The following is a 20,420-nucleotide window of genomic DNA, read 5'->3' as shown; positions in this document are numbered from 1 at the left end:
ACAAGAAACAAACATGAGTTGAAATCCCTGCAATGCTGGCTCAACCTTCCATCCCTTTAAAATCAGTAAATTCGGTACCACTGAAATAGTAACATCTGATACATAAGAGTTCTTAGAAACTGCAGATATGTGGCACCAAGTGCTACATAAAAACTCAAGTTATTATTTATGTACAAACACAACAGATTTTTTTTACTCTGAATATTAGTAACCAACTCAATGTCATGTCTTTTATCCAGCCTGAACAATAATCCATTTCTTCAAATGAGAGTAAAGCAGGCCACATATAAAACACTAAAACATAACCCCTGGACCATTTCACAGGATAGGAATTTGTAACTGCCTTGTTATAAAAAATAACTGTACCAATTGCATGAGCCAACTGAGCAATTGTTCTAGCATTTGAACCTATGCTGCACAAATGGCATATTTACATTGCTACTAAACAGCAAGACTGGGGAAACAAGTTGCATGTAAAAATAAATGCAAAGGTGTAGACTAGACTTTTTTAAGTATACAAAGAGATATATCACTTTATCATGGGTAGAGGTGGGAATAAACAAATTTGAAGACCACTGGTCTAGTCTATGTTAGAGGGATATGTAAAGAAAGAGGACATCGAGGAAAGCAAAGGATATGCTGTGGTAAGAAAACTTTTAAGGAGGTGCCAGGCAAAAATAACCTATATTACAAACGTAACAGATAATGGCTCACAATGGCATGGCTGAACCCTGTAGCAACATAACTTGGGTCGATATTCAAGATGTACATCCAGGAGACATACAATTGTTTGACAAATCCTGAAAGTGGTAATGAAGCAACTTAAGGCAACAGCAGCCATTTTCATTGCTGATCAGCATCTGGCAGTCTGTAAAGCTGTTGAAATCTCCCTAGAGAAAATGATAAGACAAATACTAAAAGTGAATGGCCTTAGTGAGCTAAAGTAGTGTCAAATCATACCTCAAAGTTTGTGAATAGAAAAAGGGAATTAGGAGATGGGAGTTGGATAAACACTGTAGGAGGAAAAGTAGACACTCAAATGAAGAGTGGTATGGAGTCAAAGAATTGAAAGGAAATAGGCAAGAAACAAAAGGCAGAGAAGCATAATTGATTCTATCATTATTGTTCACAGATCTTTTCACTAGTCTTTACCGTTGTAGGGACCACCAAGCCGAATTCAAGATGACACTACATGTGTTTCATATTGATTAGGAAGTTGAGCCTCCTTAGTGTCTTTGAAGTGTGATTATTTGGGCAAGCAATTAGGGCCTGCCTCAGAGGGCGTGATGGGAAGTTTGAAGCTAGATGCAGTATAACACAATTACCTTTTTTGATTGTTACATTGCAGTCACTGTGCTTATTTGTGATCCTATTTTCTGAAACTGCATGTATCGGAACACTCTCATAGGAAAACAAGACTGGTATTATCCTATGTTGGGCGGATTTGTCTAGTGAACATACGGCCAAACATTTTGATTCCCATTTGGCTGTTCACAAAAGCCTCAGTAATTGTAAATCCTGTTCAAAATATGCAGTTCTGATGTATAACTCGAACTGCAGATTCTCACCTTTGGAATATTCCCAGGCACTAGTCCGGATCTGAAAGATTTTTCACCATAGCCCCATGTGCCATTTGGCCACGCGTCGACCCAACTCTTCCTCAGAAGTAACTACTGGAGCAGCACTAGGTACCACTAAAGCGCATGGGAATCCGTTTTCTTTCCATGCCTTCGTAGGCGAGGAACCAGCTCCTCCTTTTTCTCATCCTCTGACAAGCGTTTTCCTCTTCAAAATGTATTTCCGGTGTGCAAGGAAACATTTCACTGCCTAAAACTACAGGGTTTATGCATTGTAGGGACGGTCTCAAACTGCGACAGATCCCCATGAGGTGTGTGTCTGGGTTCGGACCATGACTCCAAGTCGTGTTGTGAGTGTGCCCTGATGAACCCAAAGGTCATCTGCAACCACAAAGGAAAGGTGTACGTCGCCAAGCACCACAGGAAGCCACATATGGCACACTGGAAGTCAAGGACACGGACTCGTTCCCGCTCTCGAGGCCAGTCCCACAATAGCTCCTCACCGCTGTCCCAGCCTTCAGGTAAGTCCATATCAAAAAGAAATATGAGAAGTCAAAGCTGACGACATCGCCACTCTCCATCTGAAAAGTCGTAAAGATTCCAAGGATTCCCACGGTCTCCCTCCTGGTCCCCTACTTAGGAGCCAGTTCAGCAGCCAATACCGACACACCCGGATTCAGAGGTATGTTGGCAACACCACAACAAATTGATGCATTTAAGGGGGCCATGTTCTACATCTTCAGCACCTATGGCTCCTTCTGGTGCACCTTTGGGCCCCATGGGTTACCGCTGGCAGGTCGGCTCTCTGAACCATCTGTGCCTCCTGACCCATATAGATGTAATCTCTAGCTTCGGATCCAGCTCCTCACCGAGCACCATGATTCATGCCAGTTTCTGCTGCCTAAATTCCATCAGCAGCGTCAAAAGGGGAACATCGATCTCTTTGTTTTGTCTGACTCTGAACCGAATCTGTTTCAACCTCGGCCAAAGCTGCATTCTTGCACAGTTCCGACGTGCCCAACCCAAATACATTCTTACTCCATAACACAGTGACCTTTGTCCAGTGCTTTAACTCTGTTAAGAGGCAAGAAGCTTTTGGTTATGATGGTGGGAATTACTTCTTTCTGCAATAGGATGATTGTAAGAAATAGTATTTTTTGGGGTGGGTAACTACCCACTACAAGGAATAATCATAACCCTTGTCAGGGTGGCCTCTCTCTGTTATTCAGTAAAGCTGAGCTCAAACTCCTGTTAGTAATGGCACAGAGCAGACAGGCTTAACGTGGGGTAATGTGTAAAGTATTCATTCTCTACCAAAAGAGCAAGGCACTGAGTACACTTTGCACAGTGTTCTAGGGACTTGTAGGCAAGTCAAATATGCCAGTTGGGAGTATGCCAATTCAACCATGTTTAACAGGGTACCACAGGCACTTCAGTACAGGTTATCAGGCGTAAAGTGCACAGAGTTCTACAGCCAATAAAAATAGAGGACACAGCAAAAGGTGCAAAATCTGGGTTGACCACATAGAAAAGGCTAATTTCCTACAATGATGACCATTTTTTATTAGACCTACAAGAGACCAGTGGGCTGCATACTTTCCCTGACATGGGGTTGGGTTCTTCCCCCTTCTTTGGAAGAGTCAGCCTCATTCGCTGTGGTCATTGAACTAGACATACAGGTACACATTGCAGGCGAAACTGTTGGATGTGTTCATGTGTGGTCTGTGGTTAAGCCAGCAAGGACTTGCAGTGGATGCTGTTAGAGGTTATCTGTCTGTCCTTTTGGCCGTTTTGCATTTACCGGACCAACCGTCCTTGTTAAAATCACCTGTTCTAATGCAGTTTCTCCAAGGATCGGTCCACATGTCTCCTCCTAAATCCTTCATGATGCCACAGTGGGACTTTAATTTGGTCCTTTCCATACGTATACTCCTTTTTAGCCATTGCACGGTTTTTCCATATGCCTTCTAACCTTGAATACATTCTTTCTCATCACAGTCACCTCTTCCAATTGTGTAAAAAAGCGTCAAGCTGTCAGGTCAGCTGCCATGCACCACATTCTTTTTGGACAAACTGGTGCAGAGCACTAGCCCAGCCTTTCTTCCAAACGTTGCGACTTTCATTCATATTGGGTAGCTTATCACTTATCCAACATTCTTTGCCATATTTCACCCCTCAAGGAGGAGAGACTTCATCATTTGGATCTTTAAATGGCACTCCGCTTCTACATTGATTACACCTAAGACCATCAGGTGGACGTCCAGCTCTTTGTGGGTTTCTCTGGGTTAAAGAAAGGCAAAGCAATGCAGAAACTAACTGTTCTGGAGGATTATCATCCGAATTAAGGTCTGTTACGTGATGGCCAAGAACAGCCACCAGAAGGGTTGAGGGTTCATTCCACCAGGGACTAGGCTGCTACCACTGCATTGGTATGCCGAGTGCCTATCCTGGATGTCTGTCCGGCTGCAATAGTGCACATGTTCGCAAAGCACTAATGCCATGACAGCGAGGTCTGAAGGGAAGAGCATTACGGTCATTCGATGGTGCAGGATTTTTTGATCTGAGTCATTCCACAGACCCACCACAGGTTATGGAAATACGGGTTATGGGAATTCTTTAGTATATATTCTATAGGTGAAGAATATGCGCTTGAATGTATCCATAAGCAGAACAGGCTACTTACCATCAGTAACGCTCTTTCTCAATCAGTAGATGTGTAGAGCACAGCTGTCACCCATGAGGGTATCCCGGCGCTGGTTTCTTGTGAATACTCGAACTTCAGAGCCCTCCTCACCTTTCGACCATCTCCATTCTATGGAATTTACTTTTTCCCTTCTGAAAGGTCCCAGGTTAAAGATCTGTACAATGATCGAGCAATTAGTTTTTGGCTCCACGTCCGACAGCGCATGGTGTCCAGAAATGTAACTGACAGCGCATTTCGGTGACTCCTACATGCAGCTCCAGGAGTCACCGATCTGCCCACCAAAAGTGATTCTGTTTTGTTAGCGATCAATAATCGATTGCTACTAAAATAATAGCAGTCTCATGTTACAGTTGATGAGACCTATAGAAAGCTTTGAAATATTCAGATCTCAATTCCCATTGCAAATGTTACATTTTCCACAGCAGCATTTTGTGTTGAGAGGTTTGCTTATCCCCCAGTTTAGGATGTTCCTGAAATGCAAAAGTCAAATATTTTGTGGTGCCTGGGTGGTATTTGAAAGAGTCAATAGATGCAACTCTAGGAAGGGAATATCTTGACCTAGAAGAGCTCAGATTGGGGTCAGGTTCTATGGAGAATTGTGACAGATGCCAACAAGGGCAAAGGCACAGACCAAGGACTATCAGGAACCTCTTTGAGTTAAAGATCCACCTAACTTCATATGTTCCCTCCAGAATATACCATACTGGGTACTGATAGAGTTCTTCAGGCAGATAGAAGTTGAAATAAGGACATTGCATTGGGACGAGAAGTCATCTAGATTTGCCTTTGGGAAACTTGTTAGGGGAGCTGAGGGAGGATAGCCCTTCTGGGCATTCAGGTTTACAACTGCACCTCTCAACTGTTTAATATTGAGTGGACCTTTGCTGGATTGGGAAACCCTCCCTAAGGATAGACAGACATGCATTAAGTTCTCTGGGCCTTCTGGCAGTGCCATAGAGACGTGGTAGCTGGCATACACTTTCACGACACATTTTACATTAGTAATGACGTGGGACTAAGCATTACGACATTTAAAGTAGAATTAGTTATTCACACAAGAAACCCTCTTAAGTAATAGCAACATGCTACGGAACCTAGGAGCCATGCGAGGTTTTAGAAAATGGGATCGAATTGGCTTAAGCAGGTTGGGGGATGTATGGGGAGCCAGGAAGCCTAGCCCTCTAGAACAACTTAAAATGTAGTTCAAACTGTCAGACTCTGAGACATTCAAGTAGCTACAAATCTCATTCTTTGGCAGCCCATATACCGAGTGGGGCAAACATTCTAGAACCTTCAGCACTGTCTGAGGAGATCCAACAGAAAGCCATGTCTCGGATATATCAGAAAATTACAAACAATATGCATGATCTCTCTCGTTGATCTGAAGGCAAGTTGGTATGAAGGCCAGGGCACCCTTATGCATGGGGAAAGAGGGGACGCAATCGGGGGTACCTAGAGAGGTAGCTAGATGATTGTGCTTTTGGTATGTACTAGGAATTATATTTCTTATAGCGAAGTTATATCATAGTTATAAATATATTTTGTTACATTTTCTTATCACCTTGTTCATCCCTTCACATTGGTACATCCTACCATCCCCACCCCTTCTTCCTGTCCATTTGTTACCCTCCTTTGGAATATTGGAATGCTTCTCTAGATGACGGTGCCTTTTTGGCTTGAGTTCACCACAGCAACTGGCAGCTGCGCCGAAGGCAGGCCTCTTTCTGAAGGACAAGAGCATGTTGATTTTCTAGTCACCAGCCCACACTGTTGTAAAGAGGCATTCTTCTCTGGTATTAATTTCTTTGGCATTGCCAGCATGATGTGAGAAGAAGAGCTTCCTGGTTTCACAAATGATGAGAACTCCAGCTCAGGGATATTCATTTTCCTTGTTCAGGAGACGAAATTGTGTCTCCTTGTTTTTACATCTCTTCGGTTAAACTGTTCTGTGGTGAAGCTGTAAAAGGTCACCGAATCATATGTTGGCATTCTGAAGTGTACTTTAGTTCTTAAGGAAACTAATCACATTGTTAATTATTCACTGTGTCCATCTTGTTATTAACCTTATTTTTCCCTTTAGGTTATACCACTGTACGAAGCATCTTGTACATTAATTCAATTATTCTGTAGTACATATAGGCTATTTCATCTCTATATATGTTTATTGTTCATAGTGGGTAATATTCTTTCCTACCTTCTGTGCTACTATGGCTGCAGTAAGTATGACTCCACTACCTCAATTAATCAGGGGTGAATTCTCCATTAGGGCTTAGGGGCTGCGCCTCACTGAAATTATTTCCTTCACATTCCTATATAAATATTAAATAGTTTTATTTAGAGATCTGATCCCATCTCTAAACAAATCGATGTATTTAAGTCTGGGCTGTCTGTCCCAGGCTGCCTGCACCGCCTCGCTCTGAATCAGGAGACAGAAGCCGGTCAGTACATAAACTTTCTGAACTGGGACGCACGACGCAGGGCTTACTGTTCTAAAGCCCTTCATAATGAATCATTGCCATTGTAGTCTATGGCAGTATTCTCTATATGCAAAAACAACAGTTGACGGACAGAATGCAGAACAATGTCATACATTCACCCCAGTATAGAGATCTGGGCCTAAACCCATTGTTTTTTTGCTCACCATGCCGTTCCAGTTTGAACCCAGCCATATGCAAATCAGTCTTGACCCTGTGCCTCATGGTAACAGTCCAGCCCGAACTGCCAAGCCAGGTCCTCCCTGGACTGGAACCAAGCATCCTAGGACCGGTTTCGGGGTTTCACCCCTCTTCAGCCAGGATAGCTTGATTCCAGTGGCATGGAGAGCACGGGACTCACGTCTGAGCATACCCGTCCCACTCGAGGTGACAAATGCAAAAACAACAGTTGATGGACAGAATGCAGAACAATGTCATACATTCACCCCAGTACAGAGATCTGGGCCTAAATCCATCGTTTTTTTGCTCACCATGCCATTCCAGTTTGAACCCAGCCATATGCAAATCGGTCTTGACCCTGTGCCTCATGGGAACAGTCCAGCCCGAACTGCCAAAACCGATCTGTGACTGGGGGTGAATGTTTTGCCAATGTGCAACGTTCCGTCCATCATCTTGTGTGTTTTGCTGTTCGCCCTACGTGGGAAGGGTGTGCCCAGACGTGGGTCCCGTGCTCACTACGCCACTGGAGTTAAGCTATCCTGGCTGAAGAGGGGTAAACCCCGAAACCGGTCCTAGGATGCTTGATTCCGGTCCAGGGAAGACATGGCTTGGTCCCTTGGTGCCTTGTCCTAGCTAATGGTAAGTGTTAGAAGAATGCTAATCTTCTATTATGTATTTTGTTCTGAGGCCCCTCCCTAACCTCCCCCTCTGTGACACCCCATTCCCTGGCTGCACATCGCTGGCACCGTTAGAAGTGGAGCTGCAGCATTTGTTCCCCCGTGAAATATATGCAAAAGACAAACAGGCCAGTGTTTTTGTTCCCTTGGAAGTTGATACAAATATCCGGGTCAAGTGCAAAAATGAGATATGTGCTCCATATAGACCGTTATCTGCTGTATGACATTACAAGTGAACCGATCTTCATGCCCTTAACAACATCAATGCCAAAAACATGGATTGATTGATGAACAATAAGTGTTAAAAATGTTAAGGCAATGCATGTCAGCGATTTAGTTTCTCTCTTATTTAAAGTTTTACTTAATCTTTTCTTCCTCGAGAGTTAGCTATTTAATCATGTTGTGTTTCTGTCTATATTTCTTTTCCAAGCATACTTTGAGCTGTGCAGGTGTTTATGAAGAGCTTTGACTGAGCGCTCTGATGCTGAAGCCAAAGCAAAGTCCCTGTCAGTGGGTTGGCCTCTCTGCAGAGCGCACAGAGCAATGGTCATGTATTCCAGTTGTAATTGCAATTGTGTGAAAATGTGTGTGAAGGGGTGCACAGATGGCAAAATATTTACAGGGCAAAAGTAAAATAAATTGCTTAAATGTGAGTGCAATGTATGTTTGCATGTAGTGAAGTGAGGGAGATGCAAGGTAGTGCATTCGGCGAAGAGTGAAAAGAGGGTGCTGAAGAGGAAAGAGATGGTTAAAGGTGTGCAGATCTTTTTTTTCTTCTGGAGCAGGATCCAGCCTGGACCCCACGTTTAGCTATTAAGATTGCCCGAATCGCTCACTTCGTAAGTCATACCAAACGTTTACGCCCCACACTTTTGAATGTCACAAGCCACCATTGCTCAATTTAAATCGGATGCAGGCAAACGATCACTACCATGGAAAGAGTGGATAACGTTATTTGAGTCTTATTTACTATTGGGGGATACATTTTCCCCTATTAGAAGACAGAACATACTTTTGCATAATTTAGGAATTTAAGGCAGGAAAGTATTTCAAAACCTTCCTGATGTGGAAGAAAATGAATATGGCTCTGGTGATGGCTATATATATATTTAACTACACTCTATAAATTTCAAGACTATTTTGGAGAAAAAATAAATGTAGTATTGGAGAGATGCTTTCCAGCAGGAGCCAAGGAAAGGACAAGAAAGTAGCAAATTATATTGCGGTATTAGGAAGATTGACTAATACGTGTGAAGTTGGTGGATTGTCGGATTTACAAGTTTTGTAGAATGCCCTTTGGGCTTGCATCTGCTGCAGCAGTTTTCTCGTGCAAAAACAACAGTTGATGGACAGAAAGCAGAACAATGTCATACATTTACCCCAGTACAAAGATCTGGGCCTCAATCCATCGTTTTTTTCTGCTCACCATGCCATTCCAGTTTGGACCCAGCCATATGCATATCAGTTTTGACCCTGCGCCCAATGGGAACAGTCCAGCCCGAACTGCCAGGCCAGAGCATCCCTGGACTGGAAACAAGCATCCTAGGACCAGTTTCGGGCTTTCAGCCCTCATCAGCCAGGATAGTTTGACTCCAGTGGCATGGAGAGCACGGGACCCACGTCTGGGCATACCCGTCCCACTCGGGGTGACCAATGCAAAAACAACATTTGATGGACAGCATGCAGAACAAAGTCATACATTCACCCCAGTAAAAAGATCTAGGCCTAAATCCATCGTTTTTTTTCTCTCCATGCCATTCCAGTGTGGACCCAGCCATATGCAAATCATTCTTGACCCTGCGCCCAGTGGGAACAGTCAAGCCCGAACTGCCAGGCCAGGTCCTCTCTGGACTAGAAACAAGCTTGGTCTAAAATGGGGTGGTGTTATGAGCAAAAGAATGAAGTATTAAACCCAGATCCTTGTGACTGGGTGTGAATGTTTGCATTGTCCAGCATTCGGTCCATCAATTGTTCCATCAATTGTTCCTTTGCATATGTTGACCTAAGTGGGGAGGGTATGCCCAGACGTGGGTCCCTTGCTCACTACACCACTGGATTCAAGCTAGCCTGGCAGATGAAGGGTGATGCCCTGAAACAAGTCCCAGGGTGCTTGTTTTGGGTCCAGGGAGGACCTGGCTTGGCAGTTCGGGCTGGACTGTTCCCACAAGGAACAGGGTCAAGACTGATTTGCATATAGCTTGGTCCAATCTGGGGGTGGTGTGGTGAGCAAAAGAATGAAGGATTAAACCCAGATCCTTGTGACTGGGGGTGAATGTTTGCATTGTCCAGCATTCCGTCCATCGATTGTTTCTTTTGCAGCAGTTTTCTCAGCGGATGATGCAACTTCTTTTATGGAGATTGATAAGGTTTTGTATTTCCAAGATGACCTTTTAATTTATGGCATACAGAGAAATAACATATAAGGTATTGGAGAAATGTAAAGATGCTTGCCTAACCCTTAAGAAAGAAAAATACTTAGTTGGGGCTGGATCTGTCACTTACCTATGCATCGTTATTTCAAAGGATGGTATAAAGCTCAAATATGTTTTGGTGGAAGCTACTTATAAAGCTCCAACAGCAATGATTAACTTTAATCTATTTTGAGACTATCAGAGTTTTACTCCAATTTTTTTTGACATTTTTTCAGAGCTTACTCATCCCTTAAGGAACCTTTTAAAAAGAAATGAGAAATATGTTTGGGTTTAGTCCCATCAAGAAGCATTTTTATCATTAAAAAAAGCAAATTGTCAAGGAGATTGAGGGCCTGCAGAGGGACCTACTATGGGGCGGCAAACCACAAATCGCCTTGAGTAAGTTAACGCTAAATTGGTACGACGGAGGTATTAGCCTCCCGTATATCAAAAAATACTACTGGGCATACCATCTTGCAGCCGTCAACCATGGCACATATGGTCGTGCTGATGATCCCGGCTATTCCATGGATAGATGGCTGCTTCCAGGTGGCAACTACAATAGAGCATTGTATTCCCGACCTAAACGATTACTCTTAACAGGCCCCACTAAGCACTACGTCCAAATTTGGCACGATGCCACCAATTCGCTGGGATGGAGACATAGACTGACTTTGGCCACCCCACTTTGGGATTCTGAAAAACTGGGCGACTTGTGGAAAACGAAAGGGTTAGACAGGTGGGACCTCATTGGTATCTCGTATATCAGGGACGTCTGGGGAGATGAAGGGATTAAGTCCTTCAGCAGGCTTGAATATGAGCTGGCTGATTCAGAACACTTTCGCTACATACAAGTCCTGCATTCTCTCCAGTCCTCTTTGCCGAAAGGGACTGTCCCTCCGGAGGCTTCTCCCCTGGAGGACAGAATTTTAGACGGTCACCTTCCCGATAAAACTATCTCCTTAATTTACAAGAAGTTAATCAACTACATGGCGGACCCCCTTCAAATATTACGGGATAAGTGGGTGCAAGACGGGGTTAAGCTAGATGATGAGGACTGGTAGATAGCAGTGTCTTCTCCCAGAGTGGTGGCTATCCCTGCACGCCTGCGGTTGGTACAGCTTAAGATCCTTCACAGGATATACATTACGGGGCCTCGATTAGTACACATGGGGTGGTCAGACACTGGAGAATGCAGACGGCGCTGTGGCCACAGGGGAATGTTCATGCACATTATCTGAGAATGTGAACATATTGGGTCCTTCTGGCTCAAGATACATGTCACAATCAATGGCGTGTTGCATGTATGTCTCCACCCGGATGCAAGGCGGTGCCTCTTAAATATTTGGAAGCCCACAGATCTAAACACTCACCAGACACAATGGGTCACACTAGAGTTCATGCTGGCGAATAGAAACATTGGCCAACTATGGGGGGGGCAACTCACACACCCACACTAGAAGCCTGGGAAAGGAACATTTATCGGTGCATGTTTAGAGAAAAGACAGTACACCTGGCAAGGGGATGCCCTAAAAAGTGGTCCCGTATATGGGGCCCATGGAATACTTACCGAGGAGAGATCTGTACACCACCTCGATGTAATGAGCAAGATGGCCTGTCCTCCCCGTGACGTTCCTCGTAATGATTGTATACCTTTCCCTCCGTAGGTACTGTAATGCATTAGTTGTCCGATCCTCTGTATTGACTTAACTACACCGATGTCTGTTTTAATAAAAAGATTTATTTATTTAAAAAAAAAAAAGGAAATTGTCAATTCTCCATTCCTTGGCAATTTTGATGACAAAAGACATACTATACTCGCAATGGATTGCAGCAACAAAGGAATTGATGCCATTTTCAGTCAAATTGTAGAAGGCAAAGAAAGAATTGGGACATTTCCCTGTTGAGCATTTTCAAATGCTGAATCCAAACATTCAATTAATAAAGCAAAACAGTGGTCCCCTCAAAGGGGTAGTGTAAACCTCTGCTTCCTAGGAGAGAGTATATTTGACCTTCAACAGATTGGGTACATTTCTCAATAAGACAGTTTTATTTCTGTTTCTTAAACAATTGGAAAAAAATATCGCAATTGTATATTTAATTCAATTTTCAAGTAAGCAGATGATCCCAAATGGTGCAATGATGCAGTGCAAGTGAAATAAGTGAGTGTTGAGTGTGTTAGTGCTATACAATCTATGTACATATAATAGTGGCTGATCTAGAATGCGCAAGTGGTGGGTACGCACTCTGTCACGGAGTGAATTTCTGCAGAATCATTAAAAACAATACACTAATATTGTCATGTCACCATTTCGACCCTAAGCATACAATTTAGACAGCGTCATCAGTGGTACATAGGTTTCGGAAGCCCCTGCCTAATGTATAGGATGAATGCAGAGATATTTCAAAGCACTACTGATGTATGGAATGCCTCAGAGGGGTACTGTTGCATGGGGTGGCTCAGGAGTGGCTGGGATTAGAGCCCAGTCTGTTGTGTGGTCTCCTGTTAGAGCATTCATGCAACAGTGTAGGATTCCGTGTCAGAACTGTGCAGTAAGCAGTAAATAGCCCTTCGCGGTTAGGTTACTCAAGAAGAGAAAATGGAGAAAAAAGCTACCTGTGGCAAGTAGTTGCCTTAAAGCGCTGTGCTGTATTGTCCCAGACTGTTGATCCTCAAATGAGGGCTAAGATAAATTAAATTATCTAGGGAGAATGTGGCCACTTGAAAATTAACTAAGCAAAGATTTCTCCAACCACAATTATCACTCAACTGCAGAGTCGATCGTTTCGAGTCAATAAAGCGAAGTTCTCAGGCCTGCATGTCTGACTCCTGTGCTATAAAAATATAAAATTGTAATAATCTTTTTCTGTTTATTGGGGAATTGAACTAATCTCTTGATGGTAAAAGTTACCCTCTCCTAGGAAGTAGAGGTTCAAACTTCCCCCTTGTGGGACCATTGTTTTGCTTTATTACTTGATTATCCAGGTCCCAGGACTACTGGGTTGCCCCTTTTCTTATACATACACAATTCTAAACATTCAGTAGCATAAAGAGAAGCTGTGCCGTGCTACTGGGCAATATGCCAATTTAGATTTCTCCTATGGAGTATACCTTTTGTGTTAAGAACAGAATATAAACCATTAGTCTCAGTATTTACTGTGATACGAGTACAAAGAACCACACCCAGAATATCATGATTGTTCCTGGGATTAGAGTGTTTTAACTTCAGAATATCATATGTTCCTGGAGCAAAAAAAACTTAGCTGCAAATTCTTTTCAGAATGCCTATGGCACATTAAAGGATAGTAGAAGATAATTTGCATCAAATTGTGGTAGCTATAGTTATAGAAGGATGGAATCCAGAGAAATGGAAAGAGAACATGGCAATTGATCACACATTTGCCAAAGTTAGGCGGAGAATAATACAGAGGTTGACCAGGAACTGTTCTGAACTGAAGGATTCAGTAAAGGATTTTTGGGAGGTCCGAGAAGAATTGTATGTAAAAAAGGAAATTGTATGTAAAGTAAATAAGCTGGTACCCCCAGAAGGTCTTTAGGATAAACTAATTAAACTGCCATACGAAGGTCACTTAGGATAGTCTTACTAAAAGCAAAGTGAGGCATCACTACTGGTGGCCTCGCATGGATTCTATAACTAAAAGCAGTACAAGAAAATGTGTAAGCCTTGTGATAAAAATAAAACCGGTCAGGAAATCAACTGTTTCTCCTATAGAGATACTTTCCACTTCTCGGAATAAGGTTGTGTTGAATATTATTTTATCAGTCATTCAATCATGGTTCTTGTAACGTGCAACTTATTATTTATTTATTTTTTTGCAGAGTTTTATATAGCGCGAACTTGACCCGAATCCAATCCGATATCAGAGCACTTTACATAGCACCAGTTACGTTACATGAGGACACACATTCATTCTTTGTTAGGCACGGGGAGATTAAGTGATTTGCCCAGAATCACAGGATGTTCAGCATCATTACCGTGATTCGAACCCAGTTCCCCAGGTCCGAGGTCGAGCGCCCTAGCCGTTAGGCCAACTCCTCTCACCCGTTGGGTCTCAAAGCGCTGACTGTGGGGGGGGGGGGGGGGGGGGGTGGATCTGCGGCTCAGTCGAAGAGCCATGTATTGAGGTTCTTCCTGAATTCGGCCAGTAGATTGTAATGGCCTTTGTGAGAAGTGTATTTTATGCTTGATGGGCTGTAGTTCAAAGTGGATCGTGATACATGTAGTACAAAATACGAGCACTGCTGTGATCTTTAACTTACTGAGTGAAGTTTTTTATGAGTAAGTTATACCTCATACTATCATTACTGATAATGGTTGAATTTATTTAATCACTGATGGAAGAGTTTCTCTATAGCTTGTCTATAAAACTCTTGCAGACAGCATTATATTGTCCCAGGGCTAAGGGGCTTGTTGAGCGTATTAACAGAATGATTAAGGAGAGTGCAACATGAGTAATGGTGCAAATATGAGAAAGGTATTGTATGGAATGGTAGGTTCTTACCTTATTACACCTTATACTCTCACTGGCATTTCTCCATTTTATCAAAGGAAACCATCTGGGATTGAAATTAGCCCACAGTGGCTATGTAAAAACTATTCTGTACTGATTGATTAGAAATGTATAATGAATAAAGTTTATAATCGTCAGAGAATGTATATAGCAAGACATAATAGCCACATTGGCAAATAGAAAGTAATGTGGAAGGTGAGTGATACGGCAAGAATCAAATTACCTAGCTAGACTCAAGCAGGGAATTTGAAGTTTTCTTCATCTGTGAAAAGAGGCAAAATAAATAAAAAACGTTGTTACATTAGATAATAGGCACACGTGGCGCATGGAGAGGATAGTCTGTGTTAAAATTCCTGAAGTGTCTAGAATTCAATGATTAGAAAAAATGATAATTTTTGCAGCATGAACAGTAGGGTACAAAGGCATAGTAAAATACCTGTGTAGCATAAGTATTAAGTACTAGGGTAATACTAGAAATTGCTCTGTTTACATGGAGCCCTTATTTATTTAGCATTACTTCATCCTTTGTTAAAGTCTAGATACTTTAATTCCTACGTTACGTTATTACTGCTGTTTCTTTTCCATCATAAGTAAGAGATGTATTATATACTGGGAACATTTTTTCTTACAGCTGTTACATTGTAGTTATAAAAGAATTTGCTACACTGTCATATCACCTTGTTACTCCCTTCACATTGGTCCATCCTACCTCCCCCTTCTTCCTGGCCCTTTGTTACCTTCCTTTGGAATGTTGGAATGCTTCGCTAGACGATAGTCAAATTGTGAAGGTGAGGAGAATTTGGGCATGGATATTGTTTGAAATAAACTCTCCTTTACCACTAAGAGTTTGCTGCTTCATCTTTATAATTTAAAATCGAACTGCTTCTGTTTGGTACAACTTGGAGGAATTTTGTCCAGCCATGGGGCACAAGGTCTTCGCCTGACCTGAACCAAGGGAAAATGGATATAGACTGATGCTCACTGGCTAAAAAACAAACCCATGAAAGCAGACTGCGCCACACAAATGGGAAAAGATCTGGCAAACGGGGTCATCAACGCTGGAGGTGCTGTGTACATATGGGGCAATAAGTAGGCCCGAGAGCTCTGTGGTGAACGAGGGAGGAGGCGGCGAGGTTTCCGCTAGAGCGTGACTCTTTTCAATTGCTACGTGTATGGGGCACAACATGTCCCACTGTAATAATGTGATGCAAGGTGGCACTTTGTACTAATATTTGTTGAACACTACAATAAAATGGGGGGGGTGGTCAAAGAAAAAGACCAAGTAAGCCAGCCAACTGGGTGCAGCTCCCCTACACAGCTTTGCAGTGTAAAGGAACCCTTACAGTGCGCCTCTGAGACTATTTCTAGCACACAGGCAACTAATATTAGTGAAAAGCCTGTGAGATCTCCATCCCTAATGGGGGCTAGTGGATAAAGGAGAAAATACCTGGGGAAGGGTATTTAGGAGGGGGACAACAGGTGATACAGGGATTGTGCTCACTGAGCACAATACCCTAAAATCTGACCGATACTTACAGTGTAGGTTCTTGGACATCCCTCCTCGGGTTGATGGTGAGGGTAGAAAGCGTTTCTCAGGTTTGAGACTGCCTTGGTGGTTTCTTCAGTCTCACAATCAGAGAGACACATGATACATGCAGGTTTGGTCTTGGTGAAGGTCTTCTGAGTGCTAGGTAGGGACTCCAGTTTATACCTTCAGTCCTGGGCAGCAAGGCAGCAGCCCACTGATCTCATGCAGATCATGATTCGATGCATCTCTAGAATTTGTAAATACAACTATTACCTTGAGCCAGCATTTCTTGCATCTGGAGAGGTGCAGGTTCTACTGGACAGATGAGGAGTTGACCTGTTTCATAGGAGGGTGATCCAATGAGGGCAGGGTTGATGGTAATTCTTGTATTTTCCAGATAGATAGTACCTTGGAAAAATGTGATCACGGGCTGACCCTTGTTATTGTCTGCAGCCTCGTATATGCAGCATTTACTCCAAAAGATGTTCACAATCTGTTATGGGTCTCCCTCACAACAGCTGTTCTACTGCCAGCCTTAAGTATTACGTTCTCAGTCACACTAAGGATCACAAACCTTACTAATTTTAACAAAAAACACCACCATCTTGATTTACCAGGGTGTATTTCAAAAGCCATTGTTGTTGCTATGGCTTCCAAATCTCATGATTTGAGGCACCAGCGTAAACCTACGGTAATGCTTTAAGGAGGGTATTAAATGCCAGTAAATAAGAGGTCTTTTGTAAGCTTCATTCCTTAGACCTCTGGCAACCACAAACAGGTCTCTTTAGCAGCTCGTTCATGGAAGGAATGCCACATAACAATCTATGAGGTCCCTACATTCCATAGCTCGAGCTAGTAGATTACAACGCATCCTCTTTACCAAAACAAAATAAGCACATTACCTGCATAGGTGAACAAGGTAAAAACAACAATAACAAAAAGGAAAACAGTGTGCTAATAAAGAACATAGTCATTAAAGTCGTGAGAAGGTTCAGCAATAATTGTACAAGTCTGGACATACTCCAGGTACAGCTATTGTCCACAGTCACAACATTCTTCCCAATAGCAGTGATGGTAAAAGGGGCTAGGAAATTAGACGAACCTTTGTAACCATGTTTAACCTTTTTCACCAGTACACGGTCTCCTAGGTTCCATTTCTTTCTCCTGACAGACATCTTTTTGTCATACCTCAACTTGTACTTTTGTTGATAATCTGAAAGCCTTGTTCTTCTCAGCTCATAGGAAATACCCTCTCTCTTACAATCAGGAAGCCATACAGGATTCAACTTGGAGCTGGAAATTCTACCTCTCAAAGCCTCTAAGGAAGATTTTGGCAAATGGCTTTGGGAGCAGTGTGATGTGCCCACCAGGTTTCTCTTAACACGCTGCTGAAGGGCATCCTAGAATCTAATGCTTGTTGCGTGCAACTCTTAACCACCCTATTCATCTTTTCTGTAAGACCATTGGCCTGTGTTGCATATAAGGCCGTCTTCTGATGAATAATTCTGAGGTCTTTAAGAAAAGCATGCACCTCATGAGAGGTAAATTGCACCCCATTATCAGTGACCATGTATTTGGGAATCCCTTCGGGTTCCATTAAGGCTGGGGGGAGAACAGTGTATGGTCTCTCAGACAATAGCAGATCATTAATACTGGACCTGGGAAACACCAGATTAGAAAAATTGTAACTTAATGGAGCAGAAGAAAAGGTTGATACTTAAAGCAGAATCCTTCCCAACGCCATTCAGTCCCTCGTTTTAAAGCACTCTGCTAGCTCTTCCCGTTAACCAAATCACACCCATCTAGCTTCACCTCCACCCCATGCATAATCCATTTCCTAATACAGAAATGTCCATTTAATGGCATTTTGACATTTGTATATGTGCCTTGTTCGGTCATTGGCTGGATCGCACTTCTAAATTACATGCGTCTCCCTCTCTCTGGCCTATTTTAAGTTCACAGCGCTGCACAAAAAAGGCAGCTAGCTGGTTGTGAAATAAACCTGAACTGATGTACTTTAATGGATGGCCAGTCGATTGAGCTGATCTCTAGACCATGGAGGAGAATCTAGATATGAAAATCCTTCAAAACAAGAAAAGCCTTGGAGGGGCCATCAAGTGAACAAGGTCACAATATCTCCATCCCTCTCTGGATGGCTGCTTTAAATAAAATCCATCATCCTTGACAATGTGTAGGGTACGATTGGTCACTGTATACCATAGAAATATTTTTCCACTGCAAAGAGGTAGATCCTTTAGAAAAGTTTACCGTACACCAGCCGACCAACTGTGTCTCTCAGGATGCAATACCAATGTCTCCTCTCGGTGCTAGCCAGGTTACATACGTGGGTTGTCAAGTATGGTAATAAGTTAGCTTGAAGACTTTTCAGTTACCTTTGATTTATTTGTATTCCAAATTTTCATAATGCGTAATTTGGATTACTCTGCAAGTCAATTCAATATCAAACAGCAGCAGCTGGGCAAACAATTACCCCCCCTTCCCCCTCCCCAAACAAACTTTGAACAGATAATAAGCCAGCATACTGGCAGCAAACAACTGAATGTTTTTTTCTCAAGGCCTTGCTTCTCATGGTTGCTTTGTTAGCCGTTTATTCTTCATCAACTCCTACTTTCAAACATTGCTTCATATTTTTCTTAATTCGTCCTAGATTGAAGATTTTATATATTAAGGTCACTTGTTTTTCTTTTCAGAAGCACCATCATGAGTTTCATTACACAGAATCGCCTAATAATCTCCACGCCGATTTTGATGACCGGTTGAGGATCGGTACCCCGAATCCATCACCCAGGCGGTCAAACCTGCTGGACGAGAGCTTCCTGGAGTGCCCGAAGTGCAAGGCTCAGTATCCCACCAGCCAGCACAGAGAGCTCCTGGCACACATTGATTTCTGTGCTGACAATTAAGCCAAAAGGTCTTAAACTCGTACATGCACTCCGAAACTTTTCTACATGTGTTTTAAAACTATTTTTTAAAGTTTTGTGTATATAGGCCATCATTGGCGTTGAATTTTCATCTTTTTTCTGATGCAGCTTTCTATGAACCCTGTGTAAAACTGGGTGCATCTTCACGACTGGTTAACTGTTCATGAAGTAAGTTTCTTCCTAAATTGGTCTTCTAACCTACTCGCAGGTGGAACAGCAGTCTTTTAAATTGTTTTATATCTGTTTTTTTTAATTGCCGTGAACTACTGAATTATGCTTGTTGCACTGTGTATAGTATTGCAGTCCATGTAATCGCATGGAAGGCATCGGTAAAACTATAAGGGAAGCTATTTCTTTGAGTTCTTAAAATATACTTGTATACTTTGATTTAACCATGCACAAGGGGAGCGGAACAAATAAGTAACTGTTTGCACATATCTGTAAAATCCTTTATATTTAAGTGAATAATCATCGTGCGGATAAAAAATCCAGTAGTGCATTTCTCTTAGAGACTGGTACTTGCAAAATCTAACTGTACCTGACAAAAGCAAGTTCTTATATTTATTTAGTTATGCTTTCAGTCTTTTTACAATTGCTCATTTGTGTGCCTGTATCTCTCAACCCAGTTTTGTGTGTTCTTATTTCTGAGGAATTATCATTTGTCCTCGGCCCTCTGGAGCTATTTTGAAACTTGTATTCGCATGAGGCTAATCTGTGCATTTTTTTTCTGGTTTCTTTGGAAATAAATATTTGATTTATATGACGATATGACTTTTCTCTGTATGTATATATTGTGGCATCAACAAAATAAATTAATTACGTGATTGACCATTTGCATGTATTTATTGATGATATTGGTATTCATATTACATCAAGATTGTGTCTTTGTGTCTTTGTACATGGCATATTTCACTTGATTGCAGTCCTGAGTCTCAAATGAGACCGGAGGGGGGGGGGGGTGTTTGAAAGTGGGCTGTCTATCTATTTTTTCACACCAACCACAGTTGCTGCTTTTGATCCAATATCCAATCCTATATACACCTGTAAAGTGCTGAAGATCCATCCATGGGGCATACAAGAAAAACAATGTGGCGGCCCTGTTGTAGCCACTGGCCTTGCTGATTACCCATAATGGCCGATTAAACCATCCCCCCGCTTTGATAGTTAACCCATAAACTCTGATTGGTTTAAGTGATCGGCTGATATATTTTCAGTACTGATATTTTTAACCTTGTAAGTATTGTAAATCACCCACTTGCTATCAACTTACATTCCTGCCTTCTTATTCCTTCAAACATGAGTTTGAAGCTCTAACAAGGCTTGTCTGTCCCATCTTGTAACTTTTATTTCAAAACAGATTCATTTATCTAAAGTAAATGAGGGGGTGGCGGTAT

The 20,420-nt window shown here is 42.3% G+C and overlaps 1 protein-coding gene across 2 annotated transcripts in view; it reads left to right on the top strand.

Moving 5' to 3' along the window:
• Positions 1-19,855, top strand: part of CEP55 (centrosomal protein 55) — a 195,025-nt gene extending 175,170 nt beyond the window's left edge. For both annotated transcript variants that reach the window (XM_085606124.1, XM_085606125.1), the window contains one exon: positions 18,796-19,855. In XM_085606124.1, coding sequence (XP_085462250.1) covers positions 18,796-19,008 — 213 coding nt within the window. In that variant the 3' untranslated portion in view covers positions 19,009-19,855. The remainder of the gene's footprint in view (positions 1-18,795) is intronic.
• Positions 19,856-20,420: the final 565 nt, after the last annotated feature.

Source organism: Triturus cristatus, chromosome 1_2 (assembly GCF_964204655.1).
Source record: "Triturus cristatus chromosome 1_2, aTriCri1.1, whole genome shotgun sequence".
Taxonomy (NCBI): Eukaryota; Metazoa; Chordata; class Amphibia; order Caudata; family Salamandridae; genus Triturus; species Triturus cristatus.
The sequence above is the reverse complement of the archived record's forward strand: the minus strand, read 5'-3'. Positions and strand labels throughout refer to the sequence as shown.